The sequence below is a fragment of the Equus asinus genome, chromosome 10 (assembly GCF_041296235.1).
Source record: "Equus asinus isolate D_3611 breed Donkey chromosome 10, EquAss-T2T_v2, whole genome shotgun sequence".
Classification (NCBI taxonomy): Eukaryota; Metazoa; Chordata; class Mammalia; order Perissodactyla; family Equidae; genus Equus; species Equus asinus.
Window position 1 is genome coordinate 51,519,425 of NC_091799.1, and position 26,394 is coordinate 51,545,818.

Sequence of the window (26,394 nt, forward strand, 5' to 3'; positions counted from 1 at the left end):
GTACATCACCACACTCCACCTGCTTGAGGTCAAAGCAAAAAAAAGAGGAGAGGGAACTGGTCTCCGAGCCAGCTCTGCCCCTTGACGGCTGAGGGACACTGGCCTAAGCCTCAGTCCAACTGAGGATGACACAGGATGAGTCACCAGTTAGCCTGGCCTTTGGACACAGTCCCCCATCCCCCCGATACCCAGTTTGGCCCACCCACTGAGCAGCCATGAGGACCCCATAACTGGGAACAAACTCCAGAATTTGGAGACAACTATGCCTCTCTAGGCCTCACTTCTATGTGATAGGAAGCCTCTAATGCTCCTGAGCCTTCCAGTCCCAGGGCTCCAGCCTGGCCCTGAGGCATCCAAGTGAACTCTTCTCTCTGTGGCGACTCTCTTCCCTCCAAGCTCCCCATGGCAGCATCTGTCTCGCCCCTCTTCATCTGTGTCCCTGGAACCTAGCAGACTGGGGAACAGGCGGCCATCCACACCTGTCAAATGACTTCACCTTTACGAAGCAAAAATGTATCCCTGCCTCCATTCCCAGAACTAACCGTGTGCCAACTATGTGGCAACACATGACACCCACTCAGCACCCATTAGCTGTCATTCCCAAATGCCACTCATAGATTAGGAAACTAAGGCTCAGAAATTAGGGAACTTGATTCAAAGTCATACTGCTGAAGCCGGCACTCTGCAGGCCACACAGCCGCATCTGTGCAACAGAAAGGCAGAGCAGCTACTCTAACAGCGAGTGACCCCTTCACCGCAGGGCACTGGTCTAAGTGGCATATGCTACTCACGTAACCTTGCCACGACCCTTGAAATAGGTACTACTTGCCCAGTTGCACCCAGAGATTCCAAAAGCCGTCACCTGCCCAAGATCTTGGAGCTGGGGAACGGAAGAACAAGGACCCGAACCCAGATCTAGGTGCCTGCCACCACCAAGGGAGCAATGACAAGGCTGAGCGGGTCCTGAGACACGTCCTACAGAAAAGCTACAGGATTCCTGCAGGCCACAGCATCTGAGCCTGACCGGTTTACCGGGAGGAGGAGGGTGGGGGCGTGGGGCGCGAGGCAGGACACCTGGCCGAAAGACCTGGCGGGAAGGTGGGCGAGGAGGGGGGACCAGTCGGACCGGAGGGAAGACCGGCAGCCGGGCGGAGCTCCTCCCACCCCGAAGACACCACGCACAGCTCCCGCCGCCCGGTCCCCGCGGACGCCGCCGCCTCTGGAGCAACCACTTCAGCAGCCGCCGCGGCCACCCTCAGACTGCCTGCTCGGACCTCGCACCCCGGACGGGCCGCGCCGCACGTTCTGGCGGCCCCGCGGGCGCCCGAGCCGCCCAGCACCCACCAAGGCCTCCCAGGAGGCTCTGCTTCTGGACACGCAGGCCACCAGGGGCGCCAGGAGCAGGCCCCGGTCTGTCCGCGCCGCAGCGCAGAGCAGGGGGCACGCGGCCCCGCCGAGGCCGCCCTCGGCCACGCCGCACCGCACACGGCTCCGGGGCGCGCGCCGCGGCCACGTGCACCGCGCGGGAGACCCGCCCCCGCCCCGCCCCGCCCCGCCCCGCCGGCCCGGCGCCGCCATTTTGTGGCGTCTTGCAGAGGGGAGGGCGGGCTCACGAGCCGCGGGGGCGGCGGACCGGCCCGCCCCGCGGGGCCCGAGAAGTAGAGACGGCCCGAGCGGCCCCGGGCGATCCCTGAAGCCTGCCGCGCGTCGGCCCGCGAGCCCCGCCGACCCCTCGGGCCCCTCCGGCCAATCCGCACGCAGCGCCGGGAGCGACGGCGTCGGGGTCCAATGGGCGGCGCGCGCGCCCCGGCCTCCTCTCCGCAGGCCGCGCTGTGGCGGCCGCACTCCGGCGCGGGCCCGGGCCCGCGGCCTTCCGCGCGTCGGCGGCTGCGCCGCCCGAGCAGCAGCCGCCCGCCCCACTCCCCGCCGGCCGCCGTACCCACCTCCGTAGCCCTGCTCCATGTCTTCGTCTCGGCCCCCCGGCAACCCCTTTTCCTAGGCTGCCGCAGGACGCATGCGCTCAACAAACCTCCCGACCTCCAGTGGAGACCAAGCGCACACGTCACTCCTTCCGCGCGCTAACATTGGCTGGCTTTCACGCGGACCCACCCCTGTCGCCCCAGCGGGCCTTCCGGTTGCTGGGGATCAGCGATCACAGCATCTTGGGACTTTTGGTCAGGCCGCGGGGCCTCGCTGCACGCAGGCGCATTCTCCCTCCTTTCCGCCACTGGGGCGCAGGCGCACCTAGCGCGCCAAGTCCCGCGCGCAGGCGCACCCCACCCGTCCGCACAGTCCCGGCTCCCGCCCCCGCCGATGGCGCCGCACACCGACACACCAACGAGGCGGAAGTGGAGGGGAAGAACTTTATTAGGCTCGGCTTCCGCTCTCAGCCACGCGGGTCCCGCCCGCCCCGGTCCGGGTCACGGGGCGCCCCCTCCACCCTCCTCTTCGTCGTCGGCCTCCACGTCGAGGCCCGGGATGCCGCGGATCTGGCGCTGCAGTGCCCCGCCCAGCAGGGGCACGGCCTCCTCTTCCTCCTCCGGGGGAGGCGGCGGCGGCGGGGACGTAGCCTCGGGGGCCGGCTCCGGAGGCACGGGGGGCTGCGCTGGCGCGCCCTCTGCCGCTTCGAGCAGCGCCCCCTCATCCAGGGTGCCGCCCTCAGCCTCCTCCTGTTCCTTCTCCTCCTCGGGGCTGTCGGTGAAAGGATTCTCACCCTGCGGGGAGGGGCGCAGATGCTGAAGGGAGGGAGGACCCCCGGGCCGGCGCTGGGGGACCAGGGCTGGGGACCGGCCAGGCCGCACCTCACCTTCAAGTAGCGCTCCAGCTTCTTGCTGATAAGCTTGTTGTTGAGGATGCTGCGGGCCACCATGAGCGAAGACTTCTTGGACTGCTCCATCATGAGCTGCGGGCAAGGCAGGCGGGGCTGGAGAGGCTTCTCCGGGCGCCGGAAAGTCCTCCACCCCAGACCCGGCCAGAATGGCGGACCCCTCCCACACCTGCACACCTCCCTCCGCCTCGGGGGCTCAGCAGTGACAAGGATTCCAACCAGACGCGTAAGTCTGTAAGTGTACCTTTGGTACAAGTGTGGGATCACTCTACCAGCATGGAGCCACGGCCTGATGTGATCTTTCTTCAAATGTTCCATCCTTCCACACCATACTTACTGTGTGTAACTGGTTAAAGACATACGTCTTTACAGCTGTATTTCAGAAATCTGATTTGCTTATATAAAAACTACAAGCAGTGAATAAATTAAGAAACCTACCAAAAGCCAAATGTGCAACCCATAACAAGGAGCCAACTACCCTAATATGCGAGGAGCTCTTTAGGATCGACAGGGAGGATAGAAAAGCAGGAAATACAAATGTCAAACAGGATAATTAAGTGATATACGTCTTTTAACCCATAGGATTCCCACAATGAAGAATTATACCCAAAACGGCAAAGCTGAAAAGAGACACTTCTACCCGGCTGGTGAGAGTCAACTATTCACTTATTTTCTGGAAAGAAGATTGATAGAATGTATCAAAAGTAAAAACTTGTCTCAGTAATTCCCTCCCAGAACCTATCCTAAATTTAAGAATCGGAAACATGCATGAGTACTGGTTGCAGTGGTGAGTACTGGAAAGCACCTAAGTGTTCTTCAGTGGAGAAGCAGCTAGAGAAATCGCACATTCAAAAGAACAGCACCCAGTCCTTAAACTGGGCTCATCTGCCCCTGGGACACTAAGAAAGGTGTGTGATGGGCCTGACCCTTTTTGTCTGGGAGGATTTGCACCACAATGCTAAATGATTTCTTCACAGGGCACAGGCAAATCTCACTTTCATTGTCAGAAAGGTAACGTGTAAAGCCATAAGCAGAAGGAAAATGACAGAGCTCTTCTGCTTGGGGTGGGGGGAGTCTGCCTCCAGGACCCCCACTGAACCCCAGCCAACTCTTGACTTCACATTTCAGAAGGCCATCTCACTTGCTGTTTCTACTCCCTTTCCCCATCTGCACTTTTTATCTTTAGACATTTTCTCTACTACTTGGGGAAAATTTTAATAGACCTCATGCATGCTCAAAATCAAACAAGTTAAAGAGGCACAATTAGGATACTAGGACAGACCATTTCCTCAGCAACTCTTTCTCACTTGCCAACACGTTATCCTCCTCCCTCTAGGTGCAAAGATGGACACACCCCAACTTGGCCAAAGGAGCCACGTTTACGTTGTTTCCAGATTTCTGCTACAATAACCAAACACCACAAGAAAAATGTTAAATACTTCCATGCTGGTGCTTTTCATTCTACCAAACACGCTCCCCAAAGTGACAGCGCCTCAGTACTCTAAAAAAGTGAAGTCGCGCTTCCTCCACCAGTATTCAAACAATGTCCTCATCCTCTGCCTCCCCGCCAGCATCAGATGTTATCACTGGTGGATATTTTTGCTTTAGGATGAAAAAGAAAACAACATATGCTGCCTCCTGTGGCACCTCCCTGCCCACCAGCGAATCTGAGTGCTCTGATATGTGCACTGGGCCACCTGCCCAGTGTTTCTATGAGGTCATCTCCTCCATGGCCTCTGGGTTTCCTGGCTTGCTCAGGAAGGCTTCCCGTAACTTCAAGGTAAATAAATAATCTTTTAAATTTTGTTATCTTTTATTGTTCACATTTAAGATTTCTAGAATTTAGTATATGGTATGAGGTAGGGGTCCAACTTTCCTTAGAAATTTATGAGATGAACCACCATTTCTTCTATTGAACTGACATATAGGTCTGTAATCCCTTACCCACAAATCTGAAATCCAAAAGGAAAAGTTTGCCCCTAAAACTCTTTTGGCGGCAGAACACAAGATCTTTATTTATCCCACTTGGTACAAGTCACTTAAAGAATTATTGATGCTTCAACTGCAAGGCATTTTCCAAGATCCTGCTGGGAGTGTTAGTAATTGTTACCATGTGGCTGTTGCTGAAATCCAAAAATTAATTCAAAAACATCTGGCCCTGGGGTTTCAGATAAGGGACCTGTACTGACTTGGACAAATACTAAGTTCCAGAACATACTGGGATCTTTCACGAGACTCTCCTCTGGTTTCTCTGTTAGCACTGTGCAGTATCACTTTTTTGTTTTTAAATTGCAGTGGCTCTGTAAGAAGTTGTATCTGCTAACAGAAGTCCCTGAACTCACTACTCCCCTTTGTAGAATTTTCTTGGTTATTGTTAGACTTAATTCTACAACGTAAAACTTTAAAACAGTTTCATCCAGGAGCCAGCCTGGTGGCGTAGTCATCAAGTTTGTGTGCTCCATTTCAGCAGCCCAGGTTCGGATCCTGGGTATGGACCTATGCACCACTTGCTCATCAGGCCATGCTGTGGCAGGCGTCCCAACATACAAAAGAGGAAGACTGGCACAGATGTTAGCTCAGGGCCAATCTTCCTCATAAAAAAACAAAACAAACACACCAATTTCATCCAGTTCCCTTAACTGTCTACATTAATATGGGGAGAACTAGTTTTTGTTTTGTTTTGCTATTAAGTTTCCCATCAAGAGCACAGTATGTTCCTCCATTATTAAAGTCTTGTTTTATATCCTTGGAGTTTAAGATCCTATACCTTTCTTCTTAAATCTTTATTCCTAGTTGCTTCATACATTTTGTGGTTACTGTGAGTAGATTTTTTTCCCATTAACGTCTCTAATTGGTTATTACTAGAATGGAGTAAAGCTACTACTTTTTGTATGGTATCTTGAATCCCACCCCCTTATCAAATTCTATTAATTCTAAGACCATTTTGCTGGAATCATTCATTTTCTAAGAATATAATCATTATTTGCATATAAAGTTTTCATTTCTAGTATTTTATGCTGATAACGTTACCAATTTCTTATTGAACCATCCTTGTATTCCAGAGACAAACTTTACTTAGTTATATTGTACAGTGGTCCCCCCTTATCTGCAGGGGACCCAAGACCCCCAGTGGATGCCTGAACCTGCAGCTAGTACTGAACCCTGTATAGACGGTGTTTTTCCTGTATATACACACCTATGACAAAGTTTAATTGGTAAATTAGGCACAGTAAGAGATTAACAACAATAACAAAATAGAACAATTATAACAATATGCTGTAAGAAAGTTACCGCAGGTCTTAGCAACCTCAGCATATGATTTTTTCCCTTTCCTTATTAAGTCGAGAACTTTTACCTTTTCACTTAAAGGAAGCAATTTATAGCTTCTCTTTGGCATACCCGAATGGCTGGCATTGCCACTCTTGCGCATTGGGCCCATTAAGTAAAATGAGGGTGACGCGAACACGAGCACTGCAATCCTACCACAGTCAATCCGATAACTGAGACGGCTAAGTGGCTGACAGACGGGCAGCATATGCAGCGTGGACACGCTGGACAAAGGGACAATTCAAGTCACAAGCAGGACAGAGTGGGACAACTCGAGATTTCATCATGCTCCTCAGAACAGCATGCAGTTTAAAACTTATGAAGTGCTTATTTCTGGAACTTTCCATTTAGTATTTTCGGACTGTAGTTGATCACAGGTAACTGAAACCGTGGAAAGTGAAACTGCAGATAAGGGGGGACTGCTGTATTACACATCTGAATCACTACTAGATTGATAGTCACTAACATTTTACTTAGCACTTTTATTATTTGGTAATAACCTATAGTGGGCCGGCCCCGTAGCGAAGTGGTCAAGTTTGCGCACTCTGCTTCGGTGGCCCAGGGTTTCGGTGGTTCCAATCCTGGGCGTGGACATGGCACTGCTTGTCAGACCATGCTGAGGCGGCGTCCCATATGTCACAAGTAGAAGGACCCACAACTAAAATATACACAACTATGTACCGGGGGAGGTTGGGGAGAAAAAGGAAAAATAAAATCTTAAAAAATAATAATAACAACGACCTACAGTTTCTACTAATCTACAGTTTCATCTTGGTATTATCCTTATCAGATTTTTGGAATTAAGGTTAAAAGGGCTTCCAAAAAATGAATTAGAGGATGGACTTCCAGCAAGGCAGCCCAAGAAGCTCCGCAGACCTGCTCCCTAGTGAAACTGAAGAAAACTGTTACAAAACCACCATTTAAAGTCTCTGGAAATGGTCCCAAGGACATACAACAAATGAAGAAGCATTTAGTGAGGAAAAGCTACCAAAACTCAGTAAGAGGACATGAATGTGGTGGTTACAAAAGGACTGTTGCTTCCTTGCCCTCCCCAGCACAGGACGATGGAAACTCCACTCCAGACACTGCAGCTGAGAGCAGAGGATTCCCTCCCTACCCGCTGGTCACAGATGAGGGCTGTATCCCCCAGGAGAGAATGTGAGCATTTCTCATCTTGCCCCTATCTGTCCGCTGTGGAGCCTCAGTCTGGGCAAGCTCAGCAGAGAGGCGGGGAGCTCCCTTCTTGTATCCAGCCCCACTATGGAATGGAGGCTTGACCTTGGGCATGGCATGCTGAGAATACTGGGTTTCACACAACCCTAGCCCTGCCTTGTTTATAAAGCAGAGGTCAGATGCCAGCAGAGGCAAACCAAACCAAGAAGATCAGAGGCTATAGCTGTCTCCATACCCACCCCCCAATCTCTCCTAAAGCAGCAGTCACTCAGAGAAGCACTCCATAATCCCCACCCCCAGCTCCAGAGGCTGGCCTCAGATTTTGCCCAGGGGAAATGTGGGCCTTAAACAATGAGCTCCCAAATCTCTTCCCAAAGGTACTTACTTCAATTGCAACAGTGTGGAGAAGTTCAAGACTAAGGGCTCTCTCAGAACAGTGGAGGGTGTGAAGGAAAGCAATTAAAAGGAGACTAAGAGATTTGATAGCAATATAAACTAAACTATCAGCCACACAGGTGACCAGAGACAACCAGTAAAATAGCTAAGAGCAGCTTTCCTGGGTTCAGAATAAATCTCAAACAATGACCTCAAAAATGCTCCCTGTAGAGGAGTCTGAATTTAACTGGATGGGACTGGGGAGCAATTTAATGCTCAAGACATTGTTGAAAACAATAGACCAATCAGCCAACAATTTGTGGAGTTTAACAGCTGAGTGTAGTCTGGGAAAGAAAGAGACAAAGAGGGCCCCGTCAAAACCACTGTTATCCCAGGATGGCTGTGCTCTTGTCCATGGCTTCCTTCTCCAAGGCACAGTATCAGAGGCTTCACATTGTGGGGATCAAAGAGACCACCAAAATAGTTTGACTAGTTACTAAACAAATAGACAAGCAATTACAATAACAAGATTTGAGGGAGAGGGAAGAAGGAAAAGGCATGATGAATAGAGAATATCACTGAAGAGAGGGAAATCACAAAAAACAAACAAATACAAATCTTGGAGCTGAAAAGTATAACTGAAATGAAAAATTCACTCGAGGGGCTCAACAGTAGATTTGAACTGACAGAAGAAGGAATTAGTGAATCTGTAGATTGGTAGAGATCATACGATCTGAAGAACAGAGAGAGAAGAAGGCAGAAAACTGATTAGTCTCAGACAACCTAGAGACTCCATTAAGTCACCCAAAATATACATAACGGGAGCACCAGAAGAAAAGACGGGAAAGGAGCCAAAAGTATCTGAAGAAATAATGGCTGAAAACTTCGCAAATCTGATGAAAAACTTAATCTACACATATAACAAGCTCAACAAACTCCAACCAGTAAACACAAACAGATCCACAAAAAGACACATCATAATAAAAATGCTGAAAGACAAGGGAAAATCTTGAAAGTAGCAAGAGAAAAAATGAATCATCACTTGAAAGGGAACTGCAATAAGGTTAACAGCTGACTTCTCTCAGGGCCAGCCCGGTGGTGTGGTGGTGAAGTTCGCGTGCTCCACTTTGGTGGCCTAGGATTCACAGGTTTGGATGCCCAGCATGGACCTAGCACCACTGGTCAAGCCAAGCTGTGGCAGCATCCCACATAAAATACAAGAAGATTGGCACAAATGTTAGCTCAGCGACAATCTTCCTCAAAAAAAAACAAAAGCTGACTTCTCATTAGAAATGAGGCCAGGGCCAGCCCCCATGCCCTAGTGGTTAAGTTTGGTGTGCTCTGCTTCAGCAGCCCGGGGTTTGGTTCTCAGGTATGGATCTACACCACTCGACTATGAGTGGCTGTGCTGTGACAGTGGCTCACCTACAAAATAGAAGATTGGCAACAGATGTTAGATCAGAGCCAATCTTACTCACCAAAACAAAAAACAAAAAACAATCCACCTTGGGGCCGGCCCAGGGGTGCAGCAGTTAAGTGTGCATGTTCTGCTTTGGCGGCCCAGGGTTCGCCAGTTCAGATCCCAGGTGTGGACACGGCACTGCCTGGCAAGCCATACTGCGGTAAGTGTCCCACATATAAAGTGGAGCAAGATGGGCACAGATGTTAGCTCACGGCCAGTCAGTGGCCTGGAGTTTGCAGCTTCAGATCCCAGGTGCAGACCTACTACTGCTCATCAAGCCACACTGTGGAAGCATCCCACATAAAATAGAGGAGGATTGGTACAGATGTTAGCTCAGCAACAATCTTCCTCACAAAAGAAGAAGAAGAAGAAGAAAACCACATATTACATGATTCCATTTATATGAAATGTCCAGAATAAGCAAATGTATAGAGACAGATTAGTGTTGCCTAAGGCTGGGAGAGCATGGGGGTTTGGGGAGTGATAGCTAAAGGGTATGGGTTTCTTTTTGAGGTGAGGAAAATATTCCTTATGAGATGAAAATATTCTTTGTGGTGATGGCTGCACAACTGTGAATAGATTAAAAACCATTGAATCATATACCTTAAATGGGTGAATTGTATGGTATGTGAATTATATCTCATTAAAGCTGTTACCAAATAATAATAATAATAATAATTAGTAGCTTTCCATTCATTTCTACAGTCTGGAATTTTAAAAACTACAGTATTTAAATTATCTCTATAAACCAACAACTTCTGGTACTAAGTATCTTTCATCACCCTTCCACATTCCCCTACTAGTTGTTACGGCTGTTTTTTTTCTTTCCTTTTTTTTCTTTTCTTTTAGGATCGACTTTGAGTTTATATTTTGCTAGTAATCACTCATTTCACGTAGATTTTACAAACATTTCAATGCCATACACTGTCCATCCTCTGCAACCTGCTTTCTCCCTCCCCCCATCAGCTCCCAACACGAGAAGCTGGTCTTGGCACGATCCCTACAAGATCTCCTTAACCCCTCAAGCTAGACCCCTAACCCTGCCCACTGCTGAGAGTCACTGCCTGAGAAGACCAGAGCCGAACTGGAGGGGGATGGGAAAAGGCTGAGAAATGCTATTTCCTAAGTGCTCCCTTTAGCTGCTGTCATCTGCTCATGAATCCCATTGGCTCCCTCCAGGGTGATGGCAACCTCTCTCTAGCCCAGACCTGGTCCTGGGCCTCCACACTCTCCCTACTGGACAGCCCCTCCACCCCTACCTGATCTCCAGCAGCCACCTCCAACCCAGCATGTTACCCATTAACCAAAAACACCTACTCTGGCTTCTGTGCTAAGTACTGGCAATAAACTGGAAAACAAGACAGAATTTGTTCAAATTCTTGTCAAACTTGCTCTTTTCTGTGTACCATATGCCATCCTCCCCATCTCAGCAGCATCACTGCCTACCTGGTACTCAAGGCAGAAATCTGAGACATCCCCAACTCCTGGTGACTCCCTCAAACAGCTCTTCTGCCCTGCCCTCTTCTTCATCCCCAACGTGGCGTGTACCTGTCTTGATACTGTAGCAGCCCCCACTGCACCCCATTCCTCCCACACCAGGGCCCAAAGTCTCTAGTTCAACACCAACTCTAATCCTATTGGTCCCCCACTTAAAAACTTCACTGCCCTCCTCAGGCAAGGGAAACAATAGAAAAAAAGAAACAAATGGGACTACATCAAACTAAAAAGCTTCTGCACAGCAAAGCAAGCCCCCAATAAAACAAAAAGACAACCTACTAAGTGGAAAAAGATATCTGCAAATCATATATCCAACAAGGGGTTAATATCCAAAATTATTATAGTGAACTCATGCATCTCAACAACAACAAAACAAACAACCCAATTAAAAAATGGGCATAAGATCTAAACAGATGTTTTTCCAAAGAAGATACACAGACGGCCAACAGGCACATAAAAAGATGTTCAACATCATCAACTATTAGGGAAATGCAAACCAAAACTACAATGAGATATCACCTCACACAAGTCAGAATGGCTACTACTAAAAAGACAAGAAATAAGTGTTGGAGAGGATGTGGAGAAAAGGGAGCTCTCACACACTGCTGGTGGGAGTACACACTGGTGTAGCCACCATGGAAAACAGTATGGAGATTCCCCCCAAAATTAAGGATAGATCTACCATACGATCCAGCTATTCCACTGCTGGGTATTTATCCAAAGAACTTCAAAACACGAATGCATAAAGACACATGCACCCCTCTGTTCACTGAAGCATTATTCACAATAGCCAAGACTTAGAATCAACCTAGGTGCCCATCAAGGGACGAATGGATAAAGATGTGGTATATATACACGATGGAATACTACTCAAACGAAAAAATGATGAAATTGTGACATGCATGGTCCTTGAGGATATTATGCTCAGTGAAATAAGTCAGAGGGAGAAAGACAATTACTGTACGATTTCACTCATGTGGAAGATAAACACAGATACAGAGAACAGATTGGTGGTTACCAGAGGGCATGGAGGGGGGGTGAAAGGGGTAAAGGGGCACGTGTGTGGTGACAGATGGCAACTAGACTTTTGATCTACTGAACACGGTGCAGTCTATACATCAGTCGAAATATAATGATGTACATCTGAAACTTATAGAATGTTATAAACCAACGTGACCTCAAAAACAAAAAGCTTTGCTGACACCAGGAGCAAGCCCAGACCCCTCCGCCCAGCCAACACGCACCTCTGAAGTCCAACTCCTCCTCCAGCAACACTTGCACTGTCCACTTCTCCCTGGTTGGTTTCTGAACCTAGTATGGCCGATGGCCCCTATGCACATGGAGACACCCATATCCCACAGCCTACTGCTCTTGAAGGTCCAGCTCTGATGCCCTTTTCTCCCAGCAAGAATCCCCATTGCCCACCTCTCTCTCTATAGCTGCACTGACTGCCTCAGGCCAGATATGTCTCTATCTGCCTGCCCCCCACTCCCCACAATTCTCACAGGCAGGCTGAGGTTATAACCCCAGGACCTCCCCAGAGGCCTCACTTAGTCAACCCACAGGATGGTGGGAGGGCACTGGGGGCCACTCACCCTGCGGTTCCGGTTGTGATCCATGGTCTTGAGGTGCTTCTGGATGATCCCAAACTGCATGGGGATGAAAAGGTCACAGGCTGCGCAGTGGGCTGCCTCTACCTTCTTCACAAAATGCTCCATGGCAATTTCTGTAGGGGGCAGAAGGACGGGGTCACCACTGGTCCCAGGTGCCTAAGAGAGACCCAGGAATTTGGGGAAAACACCAAACCAGCCCTCACCTCGCCCTGCCACTTCCATGTGGGCCTGAGGCTGTCCTCACTGACCCTCCCTGGGGGAACAAAGGGGCCCTGTGACCCCACCCTGAAAATCAGAAGAGGGGCAGGCTGAGGCCCTGCCTGGTGGAAGAGGGAGGGAACCTCCTCACCTTGGGTCAGATCCTGGTCTCTGTAGATCTGCTGGATCAGACCATCAAGGTCCTCTACGGTTTTTCGGAGCTCCTCTGTCTTCTTGGTCTTGTTGGCAACATACTCCTGCCAGAGATACCAAGGAGACAGCAAGGTTTGTGTGGCTGCTCCAGGCCCTGAGGGGCCTGAGAAGCTACAGCAGCTGTGCCACTCCATGGCTTACCTGCAGAAAGTCAGCTGTCTGCTTGGGGAGCTTGGTGCCTACGTACTTAAAGTGCTCCTTGTGGAACTTGCTGTCGAGGTGGCTGGCCATCTCATCCTCATAGAACGTCCGGTATTTGCAGAGAGAACACACAAATTGGATCCTGCCACAGGAGGGAAACGAGGAGCTGAGGCCACGAGGGTCCCAGAGAATAGTGCTGCTGCTTCACCCAACCCAGCTGCGAGCCCTGAAACAGGCCTTGCTCACAGGCCTCTGAAGTGCGGTCCCAGCAGGGGGACAGGCTGGGACCAGTGGGGTTGGGAGCAGAAAGGGACAGAAAGTCTGCAGCCTGCAGTTACTGCAACGTAGGGGACAGGGGAGGAGCTCTTCCTTCCCACAGGCAGGAGGCTGAAACCTGAGGCAGCAGTTGCTGCAACAGGCAAGGAGTCGCTGGAAGGTTGCCGGAGGGCCTCTCTACCAAGGCTGGGCAGGAGCTTGTGCACTTGGCCCAGCTGGGGACCCGAAGGAAGGATGCCCTGGCGTGAGCCAGGTGACCCTGAGGTGCAGAGTGGAGTGCGCAGTTCCGAGGCAGGGCCCGAAAAGATGTGCATCTTCCTTCTGGGGTCTGGGGAACTGAATGGCCCAGCCCATCCTCTGCTCAGAATGCTTGGGGATGGTGTCGGGAGGGATGGGAGGCAAGCAGGCCTGGGCACCTGCTGCCTCATCTTCCTCTTCTGAGAAGAGACCAGTCTGAGCTGGAAGGAGGGCGCCCGCCTGGCCTGCCAGAGGGCAGCCTGGAGTCACCTGAGCGAGGTGCTCTGTCTGGGCCTGGCGTCCACAGCAGAAGCCTGGGGTCTGGGGCCTGGGCTGGAGCAGGCCGCCGTGGCAAGGGGCGGAGGAGGCCAGCCGCCACCGAGGCCTCAGGGCGGGTCCCTACCTCTGCCGGACGTCCTTATCTGGGCCACGGGGTCAGCTTTGTCTGGAGAGCCCAGGGGCCGGGCGCCGGCGAGGCTGAGGAAGGTCCAGCAAGAGCAAGAGTCTGAGGCGGAGGAGGAGGAGGCAAGCGCCAGTGCGGGAGCCCTGAGGGCAGACAGACCCGACCAAGGGGCGTGAAGGGCTCAGTCGCAGACAGGCCCGGCCTGACAGGGCCGGCGGGCAGGGCAGAGGGCAGGCCCAAGGCTGCCACAGCCTACAGGTGCTGCCATCTCTCCTGGGCGCAGCGGCGGCCTCTTGGCAGCTAGCTGGGGTGGCACAGGCGCCTTGGACCTCGAGTCTCTGATGAGCTGGCCCCCTCCCGCAGGGGCATCAGGCCCCCAGTGCACCTCGGGGCTCGTGCGCCGAAGCTTCTGGGCAACGGTGCCGAGCAGTCTCGGGTCTTGGGCCAAAGATGCTAGCCGTCGCCAGGCGGCCGCAGAGGGGCAAGGGACGAGTCAGGCCTTGGGAGCTGGGCCTGGCGGGAAGCAGGGTCCATGCACGGCCGAGCACGTGGCAGCTCCCAAGGGAGGCCAGAGGGCGGCGAGGCAACAGAGCTACGGCCCTGCTCTCCTGGCGGCAGCCCCAGAGCGAGGCAGAGGCAAAGGGGTGGAGGGAAGCTGGTTACCTTTCCACCATGCGGTCTCGCTGCCGCTTTTTCTGCTTGTCCTGGCTCTTCTTGGCTGCCTGCAACTTGCGCTTGGTCTGACCATTCTCATCCTGGGTGCTCAGGGCCCCTGTGGGAACAGAGGGGCACTGTCACCAGCTTGGTTCTGTGGGTGAGGGCAGGCCCTGGGGCCTCTGGCTGGATCCCCCGCCGTCTACTCCAGAGGGTCCATTCTGAGAGCAGCTATCCAAGCAAGACATCAGGCCATGAGCAGGGCTGAGCACCCTGGGCTGGGCCAGGGGCAGTTTCGGCCTAGGCCCAGAAGCAGGGAGGACACGTGCTGACCCCACTGCTCTCCAGGACACCCACACTCTGGAGTGGGCCACGGGGAGGCTGGAAGGCAAAGAGAGGCTGTCTTGGTGGGGACACTGGCACAAAGTTCAGGGGGCTGGGTGGCAGAATGCACGGAGGCTGAGGCTGGGGCCTGAGTGTGGCCCCCAGGGGCAAAGACCCCAAAGCTCACATGGCCCTGCCCACCCCCCACCGGGCACCGCGGCAATAGTGGGCTGAGGCTGGATTTACTGTTAGGTACCTGCTGGCGCTCATCACTCAGGTAGGGGGACACGGACTCCCAACAGGGGCTGGAGAGGCGCTAAGGGAGAGGACACGCAAACCAGAGCCGTGAAAACTGCACCAAGGGTCCCAGCTCGGACACCAGCCACTGAGGACTCGGAACTGTGCGTTCCTCAGGTACCGAGGACAGGGGGTGTGCCTGGGGTTCCCCCACACCTTTGCTTGCTGCCCCTACCTGAAGGCAAAACCAATGTGCTGGCAGGGGCCACTGCCTCCCACAGCCTCTGCCTGGGAAGAACAGGGGCAGAGTGGCAAGCGGGCAGAGGAAGAGGAGCCCCCTGCCAGCACATACCCGGCCCCACAAGGGAGGGCCCAAGCTGGCCACATTTCTGCCACAACCCTGCCCTCAGCTGGGTCCCTCCCACCATGAGAATGTGGAAGAGCCACCCTGGTACCCAGCCCACTCGGAAGACTCACCCTTGTCTGCATCCTCTTTGCCTTCTTCCTTCCCCTCCTCTTTTCCCTCTTCATCTTCTCCTTCCTAAGACACAATTTCAAAAACCCAACGTTAAAGCTGTGCAGTTGCTTGCAACGGCTCTAAATGACAAGGCCTTGCTACATGCCAGGCACCAGGCGCCAGGCCATGAGCCTCACATCCTCCCACCAGGCTTGCACAGAGGGCTCATCCCACCATTTTGATAAGGAAACCTGGCCTCTGGTGCTAGGTGGCCTGCCCACGCAGCCCGTGCTCCATCAGACCTCGCCGCCCACTTGTGCTGGTCATGCGTGCATGCAGAGCTGACTCAGGATGGCCTGTGGCCCCATGGAGAGCCCTGCTCTGCAGCACAGCGGCTCAGTCAGCCTGCTCTTCCCAGCCCACTTGCAGACAGAGAGCGTAGAGCCGGGGCCACTTACTGCTCTGGAGCCCTTCTCCAAGGCCTCGGCGCTTTCAGTGCCCTCTGCAGCTTCCCCCTCGGTGCCCTCGTCTGAAAGGCAAGAGGAGGCAAGCTCAAGCCAGGAGCCCCATGGGGCAGGGGGCAAGTGGCAGCGGCCCAGAGCCCCGCTCACCGTTGTCTGAATCACTGTTATCTGAGCAGTCTGTCCGGGTGGCTTTGCTATCCGGCTCTTCAGGACTGCCGCACTGCTTTCTCTTCTTCTTCTTGGTCTGGGTGAGAAAGAGAGAAGTGAGTCAGGGTGGGTGGCTCCAGGCCCCTCACTGTGCCCAGTTGCAGGCCAGGAAGGGAGGCTTCCTCCACTCACCCGGAAGTCAGCTGTGGTCCAGGTCTTCCAGGTCCGCCTCATCTGCTTCATGCCATTGCCAAACCCAAAGCCAAAGCGGGAACCACCAGGGAAGGTGCCTCCGCCACGCATGCCCTGGAGCATGCTGTACTCTGGGATGATGTTCTGGGAGAAGAGGGAGGGCAGCCGGGAGGCACCAGGCATGCACTGGCCCCGGGCCCCCATGGGGTCTTCCCACATGCGCCCATAGCCCGAGGCCATCGGCCGGCCACTCCGGGAGTCCCGGGCCCAGCCCTGAGCCCGTGGGCCAAAGGTGTCGCCGCCACGCATGCGGAACTGGTCACGATAGGCATCATACTGGCCCTCATAGGCCACTTCCATCTCAGGGTCAAGTTCGCCATAGTCGTAGCCCGACCGGTACAGGTCACGCTCGCTCAGGACGGCCCTTGAGTCACAGGCCTCGTAGGAATCATATCTGCAGAGGCAGGTGGCAAGCAAGAGGGAGGGCCTCAGGTTCCAATGTCTTTGGGCACAGGAAGCCCCAATCCAGCACCTACCCCACCCTGTCAGACACATTCAGTGCTCAGAAATGCCAGTTAAAAGGCCTCTCAGGAGCAGAATTCTAGAAGCAGAAAGGGCCCTTCAGCTGATGTCCCCATGGCATTGGCCATGGACCAGCTTGGAGACCCTAAGAAGGACTGACAACTGGGTAGAACAGGTCTCAGGGGCAGAGACAGCCCTTTGGAAACTTGTGCAGATGTCTGTGATAGCCACGATGCCCAAGGCAGCTCCTGGGGAGGCAGAGCTGAGCCCCTTAGCATCCTGCAGTCCATGGGCACCCCAGCAGAGTACCTGCTTACCCAGCAGGGCTCATAGTGCCCATGAGAAATCCTGTGCTGGTCTCCTCCCTCATGGCTGGGGCAAGCCCCAGGCCCTCCAAAGCCTCTCAGCACCCAAAGAGAGAAGGCAGGCAAAATGGGTCGTGTTTACCAGGAAAGACACTGTGAGCTTGCCCAGGAACTAGAAAAAGAGCTCTCTCACACCAGTCTGGAGCCTGGGGCGAGGCATCAAACCCTACCCAGCAAGTGGGAAGGTGGGCCAAACCCCACCCCCACCGGGGGAGAGAGCGCAGCAGAGAGCCAGTCATCCTATCCATGGCTGCCACCCACACCCCACATAGCTCACAGGGAGAGGGGCCCTCCTGGCCAAAGTCAAGCAGCAGAGAAGCACCAGCAGCTGTGGGAGAAGCGGCCAGCACTACCCAGTTGCCACTCCATCCCTTGCCCCTGTTCCCCAACTACAGGCTGTGGCAAGCCCAAGCCCCACCCACCAAGCCCTCAGCTCAGCAAGCCTACACAGCCATGGAGGCAAAAGTGAAGCCCCCTCCCTGCCTTTGGCAGCCTTAGCTCCAAGCACCATGGCTATCAGGCACGAGGGCAGGGGGTGTGCCTGGGGTTCCTCCCAGACTTTTGCTTGATACAGAGCCCATGCAAACAAGTCCCCTTGGCACCCTCTACCCCCAAAGGAGCCCTGGGGCCTCTACTTGACCCCACCAGTGCCCTGCCAGGCCCCTCTTTACGCCTTGCTCTTCCCACCTGTCAGCTGGAGCCACTTGGCTGCTCTAATCCACCCTGTGCTAGAAATACATGTGCCCTCTTCAAGGAAGTCTCTCGCTAGGGCACAACAACTCCTGGGCAAGCACCAGTTCAGACAATGACAAACACCCACAGCGTGATGCTGTGGAGCAGGGCAGATCTGGGTGCAAGGCCCAACTCCACCACTTACTCCTGGGTGCCTCTATGTAAGGGGTGTGACCGGCCTGTGCTTCAGTTCCCCCACCTGCAGAGGAGAAGACAAATACAGTTCCTCACAGGGGCGCTTCTGAGGCTCAACAGGCACACATTTGTCAGGCACCAAAGAGTGGCCAGAAGTGTCCACATCTGCTCTGTCCCTTGTGTCCCTTATATAGGGACAGCCCAGCTCACTATGGTCAGCCCCAAAAGCTCATCCCACCCTGCACACCCAACCCAATCTCTCCTGCCCTGACCCCACGTAGGACGCAGAGTCTCGAGAGAACTCCAAGTGGCTGTCTCCAGAGGGAGGGGCTCCTTAACACTCTGCTCCTGAGAAGAGCCATTCAGAGGATACAGTGAAGTCAGCCCAAGCCAGGCTTGTTCCTTCCCCTACAAGCTGGGAGAGGCTGGCCACCAGGAGGATGAGGAGGTGAGATGGGGTGAGGGGGGAGACCAGTCAGAGGAGGGAAGTGCACTGCACCCCGAGCAGAGTCTCTGGGAGACCTGGCAGGAGAGCAAGGAGGCAGGGTGCAGACATGGGAGACGGCTCAGAGGGAGACGCCGGGGCAGCAGGCGAGAGGCAACCCCGCAGAGCTTCAGCCCCAAACAGGCACCCACTCACCTTTCTCCACCTGAGCTGTACAAGCCTCCTTGCATCGCGTCCGTCTCCAAGTGCGGCACGAGATCTAAGCGCTGGTTCATTCTGGACAGAACGGAATCGGCACTGGCGCTACCCACAGCACTAGGGTTTGCATGTGAGTCAGAGCTAGGCATTTCCCAGGAGTTTGAAGTGGCCATACCATACCCATAGTTGGTGCTGTTATCCTGGCCATAGCCATAGCCATAGCCATAGTTCTCGTAGCCTGCAATGAGGGAGACAGCAAGACAGAGAGATGGCGGGAGCAGGGAGAGGAGATGCAGAGGGAGAGACAAACACAGGGACAAGGACGTCTTCTGTCACAGAGACAAGCTGGGAAGACCTAGCCACCCGAGGTTGGGTGGACCCTAGCCATTCCAATGAAGCCTCCTGTGAAGGAGTCCTTGGCCCCAGAGCCCCCAGGGTCCCCGAGGCACCCCCCAACCTTGGCCAAGATGGGCAGAGCAGAAATGCACAGTAGTTCAATCCCCAGGGAGAAGAGGGTGATCGTGGGGATGATACTTGCCTCTGTTTGTCCCAGAGTTCCAAGTTCCATATCCTACAAAATGTAAAAAGGCAGTTACACCTATAATTGCTTACAACACAAGAAGAGTTTAAAGCAGGCACAAAGGAAGACAATGATTGCCAATGATTCCCACTGGTTACGGGAGACTGAACTTCTGAGAAGCCTTGAGCTTGAGAGCACCACATAACGACCTGGGCCACTCGGTGCCCTGGTGCCTATGACCTTCTGTGGCTCTGACCCTCTGCTATTTAAGGACCCTCCTGTTCCCAAGACTCTCAGCAAAGGAATTTGGCCCCTACGCTCCTCCTCCCTTAAAAAGCCAGAATTAGATGATTACCCCCATCCCCAGCTAAGCACCAACCAGAGAAGAGGAGAGCGGTTTCCAGACTATGCTGTTCAAGCTCAGCAGAGTTCATATCTACTCTGAAACCACATCACTCAATTGTCCAACAAAGCCATTTGGAGCAGAAAAACTGACCACCCCAGTCCCTCAAATGTCTGCCTTAACAAGGAGAGCCACCAAGCCTTTGAATTGTGTGAGTGTGCTGTGCTGGAACACATCAGTAGGGGGAAAGACGACACAACTCCCAGCTTGAGAGAACAATCTGTATTATAAACTAAATATGTTCCCGGGGCTGGCCCGGTGGTGCAGCGGTTAAGTTCGCACGTTCCGCTTCTCTGCGGCCTGGGGTTCGCTGGTTCGGATCCCGGGTGCGGACATGGCACCACTTGGCAAAAGCCATGCTGTGGCAGGCGTCCCACATATAAAGTAGAGGAAGATGGGCATGGATGTTAGCTCAGGGCCAGTCTTCCTGAGCAAAAAGACGAGGATTGGCAGTAGTTAGCTCAGGGCTAATCTTCCTCAAAATAAATAAATAAGTAAATAAATAAATAAATAAATATGTTCTGGATTTTATCACGGCACACGAGAAAAATTCACTCCCTTAGCAACATAAAGCCACTGGGAACTGACAAAGCGCAAAGCCAAGTGGGAACTCTGAGTCAAGCAGACATGGTTCCCCCACAGGGGAGTCCACGAGAACAGGCAACTACCTTCCCAGTATCTCTGGTGGGACCCCAGAGTCACCTCCTATTCCACACTGTCCCTGCCGTGCAGACGGACAGGCCATGCTTATCCCAGACGGGGGACCAAAGCTCAGTGAGACGGCAGTGTGGTGAACAGAATTGAGCCGCAGGAGAGCAAGAGTGCACATACAGAGAAGATGAACCAGGGAGAATGGGGCGGAGGCGGGTGGTGTAGGCCAAGGTCCTACCCTCAGGTTCCTCCCCAACCTAGCGCACAAATGCAAGGGGAAGGCACCAGAAACCAGCGAGGAACTTTAGATACCACATTTAATGAACTGTGGGCACGAGCGTGTTCACAAAGCAAAAATCCTCTTCAGCTGGGGAAACCAAAGCAGAGGCTTCTCATTCATTTGTTTATTCAACAACTACCATCCTCAGAGCACACAGAGCAGAGGCTGGCAGTCCTGGCACTGCTGAGGTCCAGGGCACTGCATTTTAAAGGAGACAATAAATAATCAAAGAGCAGCTAGCAACAGCCAGGAGCGGGAAATCACGTAAGGAGTGAGCGGCAAAGGATGCATTTTGACAGGCAAGAAGAGGGGCTGGCAGAGCTACACAAGGAATAATGCACACTAGGACCTGGCAGCTCAAGAGCACAGCCTGCCACGTGGCTGTCTGCACCAGGGACAGTGGATACTAGCTATTCAAAAGGAGACAGGACTGGGAAGCAAAGGCAGACCCATAGGGGCTAGAATATAGTCCCCTGGGCTTTAGCTGCCGAGGACCTGCCAGAGAGGAGCAAGGAAGCATGAAGGAGGGAAGCAGCAGTGGGCTTTAACTCTGCGAACACAAGGCCAGGCCGGTGGCTGTGATGATGGGGCTGAGGCAAGCACTCCCTATATGCTACTTGCTATGCAACCCAGACTCTCGATGGGCTCCCTAGCCAGGTCCCTTTGAGGGGAGCCTTTGTCTACACTACAGCCTTTGGGGACTCCCCAAGACCTGCCCCTTCCACAAGAACATACAAACTCATTTCCACCCCCAAAAGGGGTAAGATCATGGGTGACAAAGGGAATTTTAAGGACATAATTTTTTAAAAAAGAAAGAAACAAACAAAAGAAAAGGAGATGGTCATAGTAAGCAACACTTAGAGTAAACATAGAAAACAATGTAAATGTTCCACCTTAAGAGTTATCCAGATTACAGCAGACCTACGCAGAGACGTATTGTATGTAGGCATCAAAAAGAATCTATTAAGCCTTATGCAGTACAAGGAAATGCTTCTAACAGTAAGCAAAATAAAGCAGGATACACAATTCTATCCACCTACAAATTATTCAACTACCTAAAATAGGTATGCTGACAAAAGTTAAATATCAAAATGGTGGGATCTTGGTTGATTGTTTTTCAAAATGTCATTTAAATGTTGTTATATTGTTCTTGCAATTTAAGCTAGAAGGAAAAAATAAAACTGTCCCTATTCTTTTTTTTTTTTCTTTTTCCCTTTTCTCCCCAAAGCCCCCCGGTACATAGTTGTACAGTTTTACTTGTGGGTCCTTCTAGTTGTGGCATGTGGGATGCCACCTCAGCGTGGCTTGATGAGCGGTGCCATGTCTGTGCCCAGGATCCAAACCAGCGAAACCCTGGGCCGCTGAAGCGGAGCGTGTGAACTTAACCACTCGGCCACGGGGCCAGCCCCCAACTGTCCCTATTCTTTCACAACATGATTGTCTACGTAAAAAAAATCCCAATAACATCTACAAGAGTTACTAGAATAACTGAGCTCAGCAGGGTTTATTACAAAGTCAATATACAAAAATCAACCCCATTTATACATATTAGCAATGAATAATTGGAAACTGAAAATTTTAAAAGTACCATTTACCTTAGCACTAAAAACATGAACTACTTAGGTGTAGATATAACGAAATATGTGCAAGTTCTGTGTGTTGGAAACTACAAAACACTAATGAAAGAAATCAAGTACCTAAATAAATGGAGTGACATACTATATTCACGGACTGGAAGACTTAATATTGTTAAGATATTCAAGGCCATCCCACTCAAAATCTCATCAGAAATCTCTATAGAAATTGACAAACTGATTCTAAAATGTATACGCAAAAGCAAAAAACTAGAAAATCCAGGTCAATTCTGGAAAAAGAACCAACCTGGAGACTCGCATTAACTATGTCAAGATTTACTATACAGTAATCAAGACAGTGTGGTACTGAGGGAGAAGTCAGACAAATAGATCAACAGAATAAAATTAGAGTCCAGAAACAGACCACATACATATATTCAATTGATTGTCAACAAAGGTAAAAGAATCTCGACCTATACTGCACACCTAGTATAAAGATTAAGTGAAAATGGATCACAGAATAAATGTAAAACATAAAACTATGAAGCTTCTAAAAAGAAAACTTAGAAGAAAATGCTTGTGACCTTGGGTTAGGCAAAAATTTCTCAGATACAACCATAAAATCACGATCTATTAAAGAAATTATTGATAAATTTGACTTCATCAAAATGAAGAACTTGTGTTCTTCAAAAGACACTATCAACAAGAGAATAAATAGACGAGCCACAGTCTGGGAGAAAATATCTGCAAATAGCACATCTGATAAAATGCTTGTTCCCAGGATATGTGAACCAGAGGGAAAACAATTTAAAGAAGATGTGCAATTTGGAACTACGTTTGATTAAAAGCGGTGAGGCTGGGAGGGCAGGATAGGGAGGTCACGCAAACCAAGTTGTCCTCATTAATGAAATACCTGATACCTCCTCACTCAATTTCCAAACATTTTAAGTCTCCCTCTCCCCCTGGGAGGACGAGCTGCTAGTCCTGGGAGGACTTCAGCGAGCTTACTTATGTCCATTTGTTCAGCGACTCTTGAGGGAATGTCAATGTGTAGGTCCCCAGACCATCGTAGTAAAACAAATTACCCATCTTAGCAACCAAGGCATTATCCTTCTTAATTCCAAAGAGGGCTCCTTCTTAACAGATGCCCAGCCCAGGGTCACAGACCACAGAAAGACCAGCTCTGTCGGCAGTTTGGGGCTGCCGAAGCTCGCGGACAGAACATCTTATGGATCCTGTTGGGTGGCTACTTCTGAATTAGAGATTCAGTGGGTCTGTCCACAATTGAGAAATCAGTCAGAGATTTTCCCTCAACACTGTCTGTGTGTGAGGAGCCCGCTGGCTCGAGACAGTGTGACTTGTGACTCTAAAAACCTGCTTGAGTCAGACAGGCAGCCTCTCCCACACAGCAGTCTCATGCACTACCCCAGGGCTAAGCTAATGTCTTGGTTTCCGCTCAGACCAATCCTTTGGACTCTAAGTGGCCACTCTCCTTCCAAGACCCTCAAGGGGATCTTCCAAAGCCAGACTTTTGTCACAGATCACAGGTACTTCTAACAAAATGGTGAAGGGTCAAAGGAACCAATCATTTACAGCTCCTCAAAAGCCAGCTTGCTAGTAACACAAATATCTTTCCCATAATCGCCTCCAAGGGAAGCATGGCCCATCACACCATCCTACACGAGTTCACATTTGGAAAAGCAAGACAAGGTGACAGCAAAGCCAAAGGCAACTAAGAAAACATCGGATTGCTCAGCCACTAGGAGAAGGCAGAGCACTTCACTCTCTGGTTCCCAGGGGCCCGCACTTACCATAATCACAGGTGGGCTGAGCACTCGTGTCTGAGTACGTCGACTGCAAAGTCGTTTCAGATCCCTGGACAAAGCCTAAACATATGTACAGTGTGGTTAATCTCCCCAAACAAGCCACAAGGAGATAATCCAAGACTACCCTTCAGTGCAGACTGGTTGGCAGGTCCTCCTGTCACTGGAAAGCCTCCAAAAACTCTAGCTTCTGAACACTTTAGTTACACCTCCAGAACATATTAACCCGTGGAAAGGTAGGCTCAACTTAACTTGCTATGCCAGAAGAACTGGATAAAATTTTAAATATCTTAAACCAGTAACCTGTTTTGATAAATGGGCACCCAAATTATTTAGTTAAATGAGGAAAATACTCAAATCAAATCAGTGAAAAGTGAGCCACCTCCAGTTCAAACAAGGATGGGGGTTAGTTTTGAACAACGTTAAGGCAAATAATACCCCTCCCATTCCCCCTAAATCTGAAACCGCAACTACTTTGTATTTTTTAGTTTTCCCATAAAAGATGTGCGTATTACAATTACCTCTTAAATGTAATTACTTAGAGTTAGTATGTTTATACAGAATAAATCTTATACGTAATATACATATTATTCCCTATTTTCTCAACTCTCAAGCTCTCTCTCAACTTAAAATAAATTAGTACCAAGTGAACTTGAACCACTACCAGAAACTACTGCTCTTAAATGCTGATTGTAACAGATTATTATGAATCCTGACACTATCTTTAAAACTGCACTTAAAAATAATTTTTAAATGACTTACCCTTGGCACTGAAATTATGACAGATACCATAAGAGACAACATTTGTCTGTTCCCATCAGAGCCAACTCATGACCTAAAAATTAAAGCCAGTGCCTCCGATAGCTTATTTACAACAAAAGCATACACCGAGTGCCTCCCCCGCCCCATGGGCATTCACATATTTGTTGATGGTCTTTCTAGTTCATCTCTTAAGACCACAGCAACAAAGACAAAAGCAGCAGCCAGCAGTGAACAAGTGTCCCCCGCAGAGTGCTAAGAGCTTTATCTGCATTATTTCACTTCATCCTCACCATAGCCAAGGGACGTGGGCCTAGATCCCTCACCTTGCAATTCCAAAATCCAAAAAGGTCTGAAAACCAAGTGTTCTCCTCAAATGTGGTGCCAACACTCATTCTGGGGCAAAACTGACTTGTGAGGACAATTACGCTCTTTCTTTACCTGACTTGGTACAGAAATGCCACGTTTAATTACAGGGTGCTGCCCCAGACCCCAGTGGGGGTGCTGTAGAATGTCGTTCTCTCAAGCTAGAATTCTAAAATACACCCAGCTCCAAGAGTTTCAAACAAGGATCAGTGGACCCACACTTGATCTTTACTTCCAGAGGAGGGAACTGAGACTGGGCACTAGGGCCTTAAGGAGAAAGTCAAACCTTATTTCACCTTCTCTGATTAAAGAGAGTACATTATAATTGATTCCCTCCAGGGACCTGGGACCTTCCCGAGATGCCTCAACCCTAAGCACTGACAACTAATCATTGTCCACAAGAAACACAGAGAGCCTTCGTCAGACACAGTTCATCTATGGGAAAGCCTCACAGTGTAGAAAGTGCCCTACACCTGCCTTCTGCACTGTTTGTCAACTAGCTTCTGGAAACCTGTTTGTTCAGCATCAGGGCCACCAGCAAAGCGACCCCAGGTACTAGAGTTTGGAAGTGCTGCAGCTACAGCTCAACCTACCACGAGCTGGCAGGATCACATACTGCAACACAGTACAAGCGGCAGAGCAGAAGATCTCTATCTACTCAGGAGACAGGGGCCCCGGTTCTTCCCTGGGAAAAGGGAAAGACAATCCACTAAACCTCCAGAGCTCAAGGGCAACCTCCACTCTAGTTCTGTCTTCCCACCGTTAACATTTTGTCCCACAATACTGTCTCTAGAGCAGGACCTTCGCTAGCCAGTTATGTTCTAGTTAGAAACAAATTCTTGGCTGGTTCATAAATCGTTCTCATTTTGGTTCGATTTACCAGGCTGATCAACTCTGGGTGAAAAAATAAGCAAGTTTTTGGCCTTATAAAGCTAAGGGTCAGATCACGGATTTATGATAACTAGGTATCATAGCCTCTCCCTCTTGGCCAGCCTCCCTGACAATCTTTTTTGCTCAAAAATACAGAGTTTCTCAGTTTTCTTTTCCTTCTTTTTTTTTGAAAGAAGATTCTTTGAAGAAATTAGAGAAAGTAACAAAAATGAGAAGACAACCGGAATTAAGTTGCTTTGCCTCCACCCTCTATCTGGTGATAACCAGCCTCCAATGACTCTTGCCTCCTGACACTAGGTTATGCCTCCCCAAACTATTAGAGGGAGCCAGTGTAACCAGTAAGATTGCAGAAATGACTGAGTGTGACTTCTCAGGCTTCTGCCTTGTTCTCTTTTAGATCTTTCACTCTGGGAGAAACCCGCCACCACGTTGTGAGGGCCCCTAAGAGCAGGCCTGTGGAGAGGTCCACATGGTGAAGAACCAACAGCCAGCATCAACTTGTCAGCCACAGGA

The 26,394-nt window shown here is 51.1% G+C and overlaps 2 protein-coding genes across 10 annotated transcripts in view; both read right to left on the reverse strand.

Annotated features, from left to right (window-relative positions):
* Positions 1-2,339, reverse strand: part of AKAP8 (A-kinase anchoring protein 8) — a 21,051-nt gene extending 18,712 nt beyond the window's left edge. The window contains exon 1 of one of the 2 annotated variants that reach the window (XM_044779340.2): positions 1,944-2,339. In XM_044779340.2, coding sequence (XP_044635275.1) covers positions 1,944-1,962 — 19 coding nt within the window. In that variant the 5' untranslated portion in view covers positions 1,963-2,339. The remainder of the gene's footprint in view (positions 1-1,943) is intronic. The other variant, XM_070519274.1, reaches the window with a different exon arrangement.
* The window catches only part of AKAP8L (A-kinase anchoring protein 8 like), a 25,917-nt gene continuing 1,858 nt past the window's right edge, over positions 2,336-26,394 (reverse strand). Inside the window, exons 2-16 of one of the 8 annotated variants that reach the window (XM_070519276.1) lie at positions 25,584-25,675; positions 23,854-23,928; positions 19,153-19,185; positions 18,795-18,852; positions 18,612-18,692; positions 16,218-16,671; positions 16,026-16,122; positions 15,873-15,943; positions 15,435-15,498; positions 14,406-14,514; positions 12,827-12,968; positions 12,624-12,729; positions 12,257-12,387; positions 2,807-2,902; positions 2,336-2,714 (exon numbers count right to left, since the gene is read on the reverse strand). In XM_070519276.1, the coding sequence (XP_070375377.1) occupies positions 2,421-2,714; positions 2,807-2,902; positions 12,257-12,387; positions 12,624-12,729; positions 12,827-12,968; positions 14,406-14,514; positions 15,435-15,498; positions 15,873-15,943; positions 16,026-16,122; positions 16,218-16,671; positions 18,612-18,691 (1,644 nt within the window). In that variant the 5' untranslated portion in view covers position 18,692; positions 18,795-18,852; positions 19,153-19,185; positions 23,854-23,928; positions 25,584-25,675 and the 3' untranslated portion in view covers positions 2,336-2,420. Of the gene's footprint in view, positions 2,715-2,806; positions 2,903-12,256; positions 12,388-12,623; positions 12,730-12,826; positions 12,969-14,405; positions 15,037-15,192; positions 15,246-15,434; positions 15,499-15,872; positions 15,944-16,025; positions 16,123-16,217; positions 16,672-18,611; positions 18,853-19,152; positions 19,186-23,853; positions 23,929-24,627; positions 24,702-25,583; positions 25,676-26,394 lie in introns of those variants that run through there. The other 7 variants (XM_070519277.1, XM_014853540.3, XM_044779341.2 and 4 more) reach the window with 7 other exon arrangements.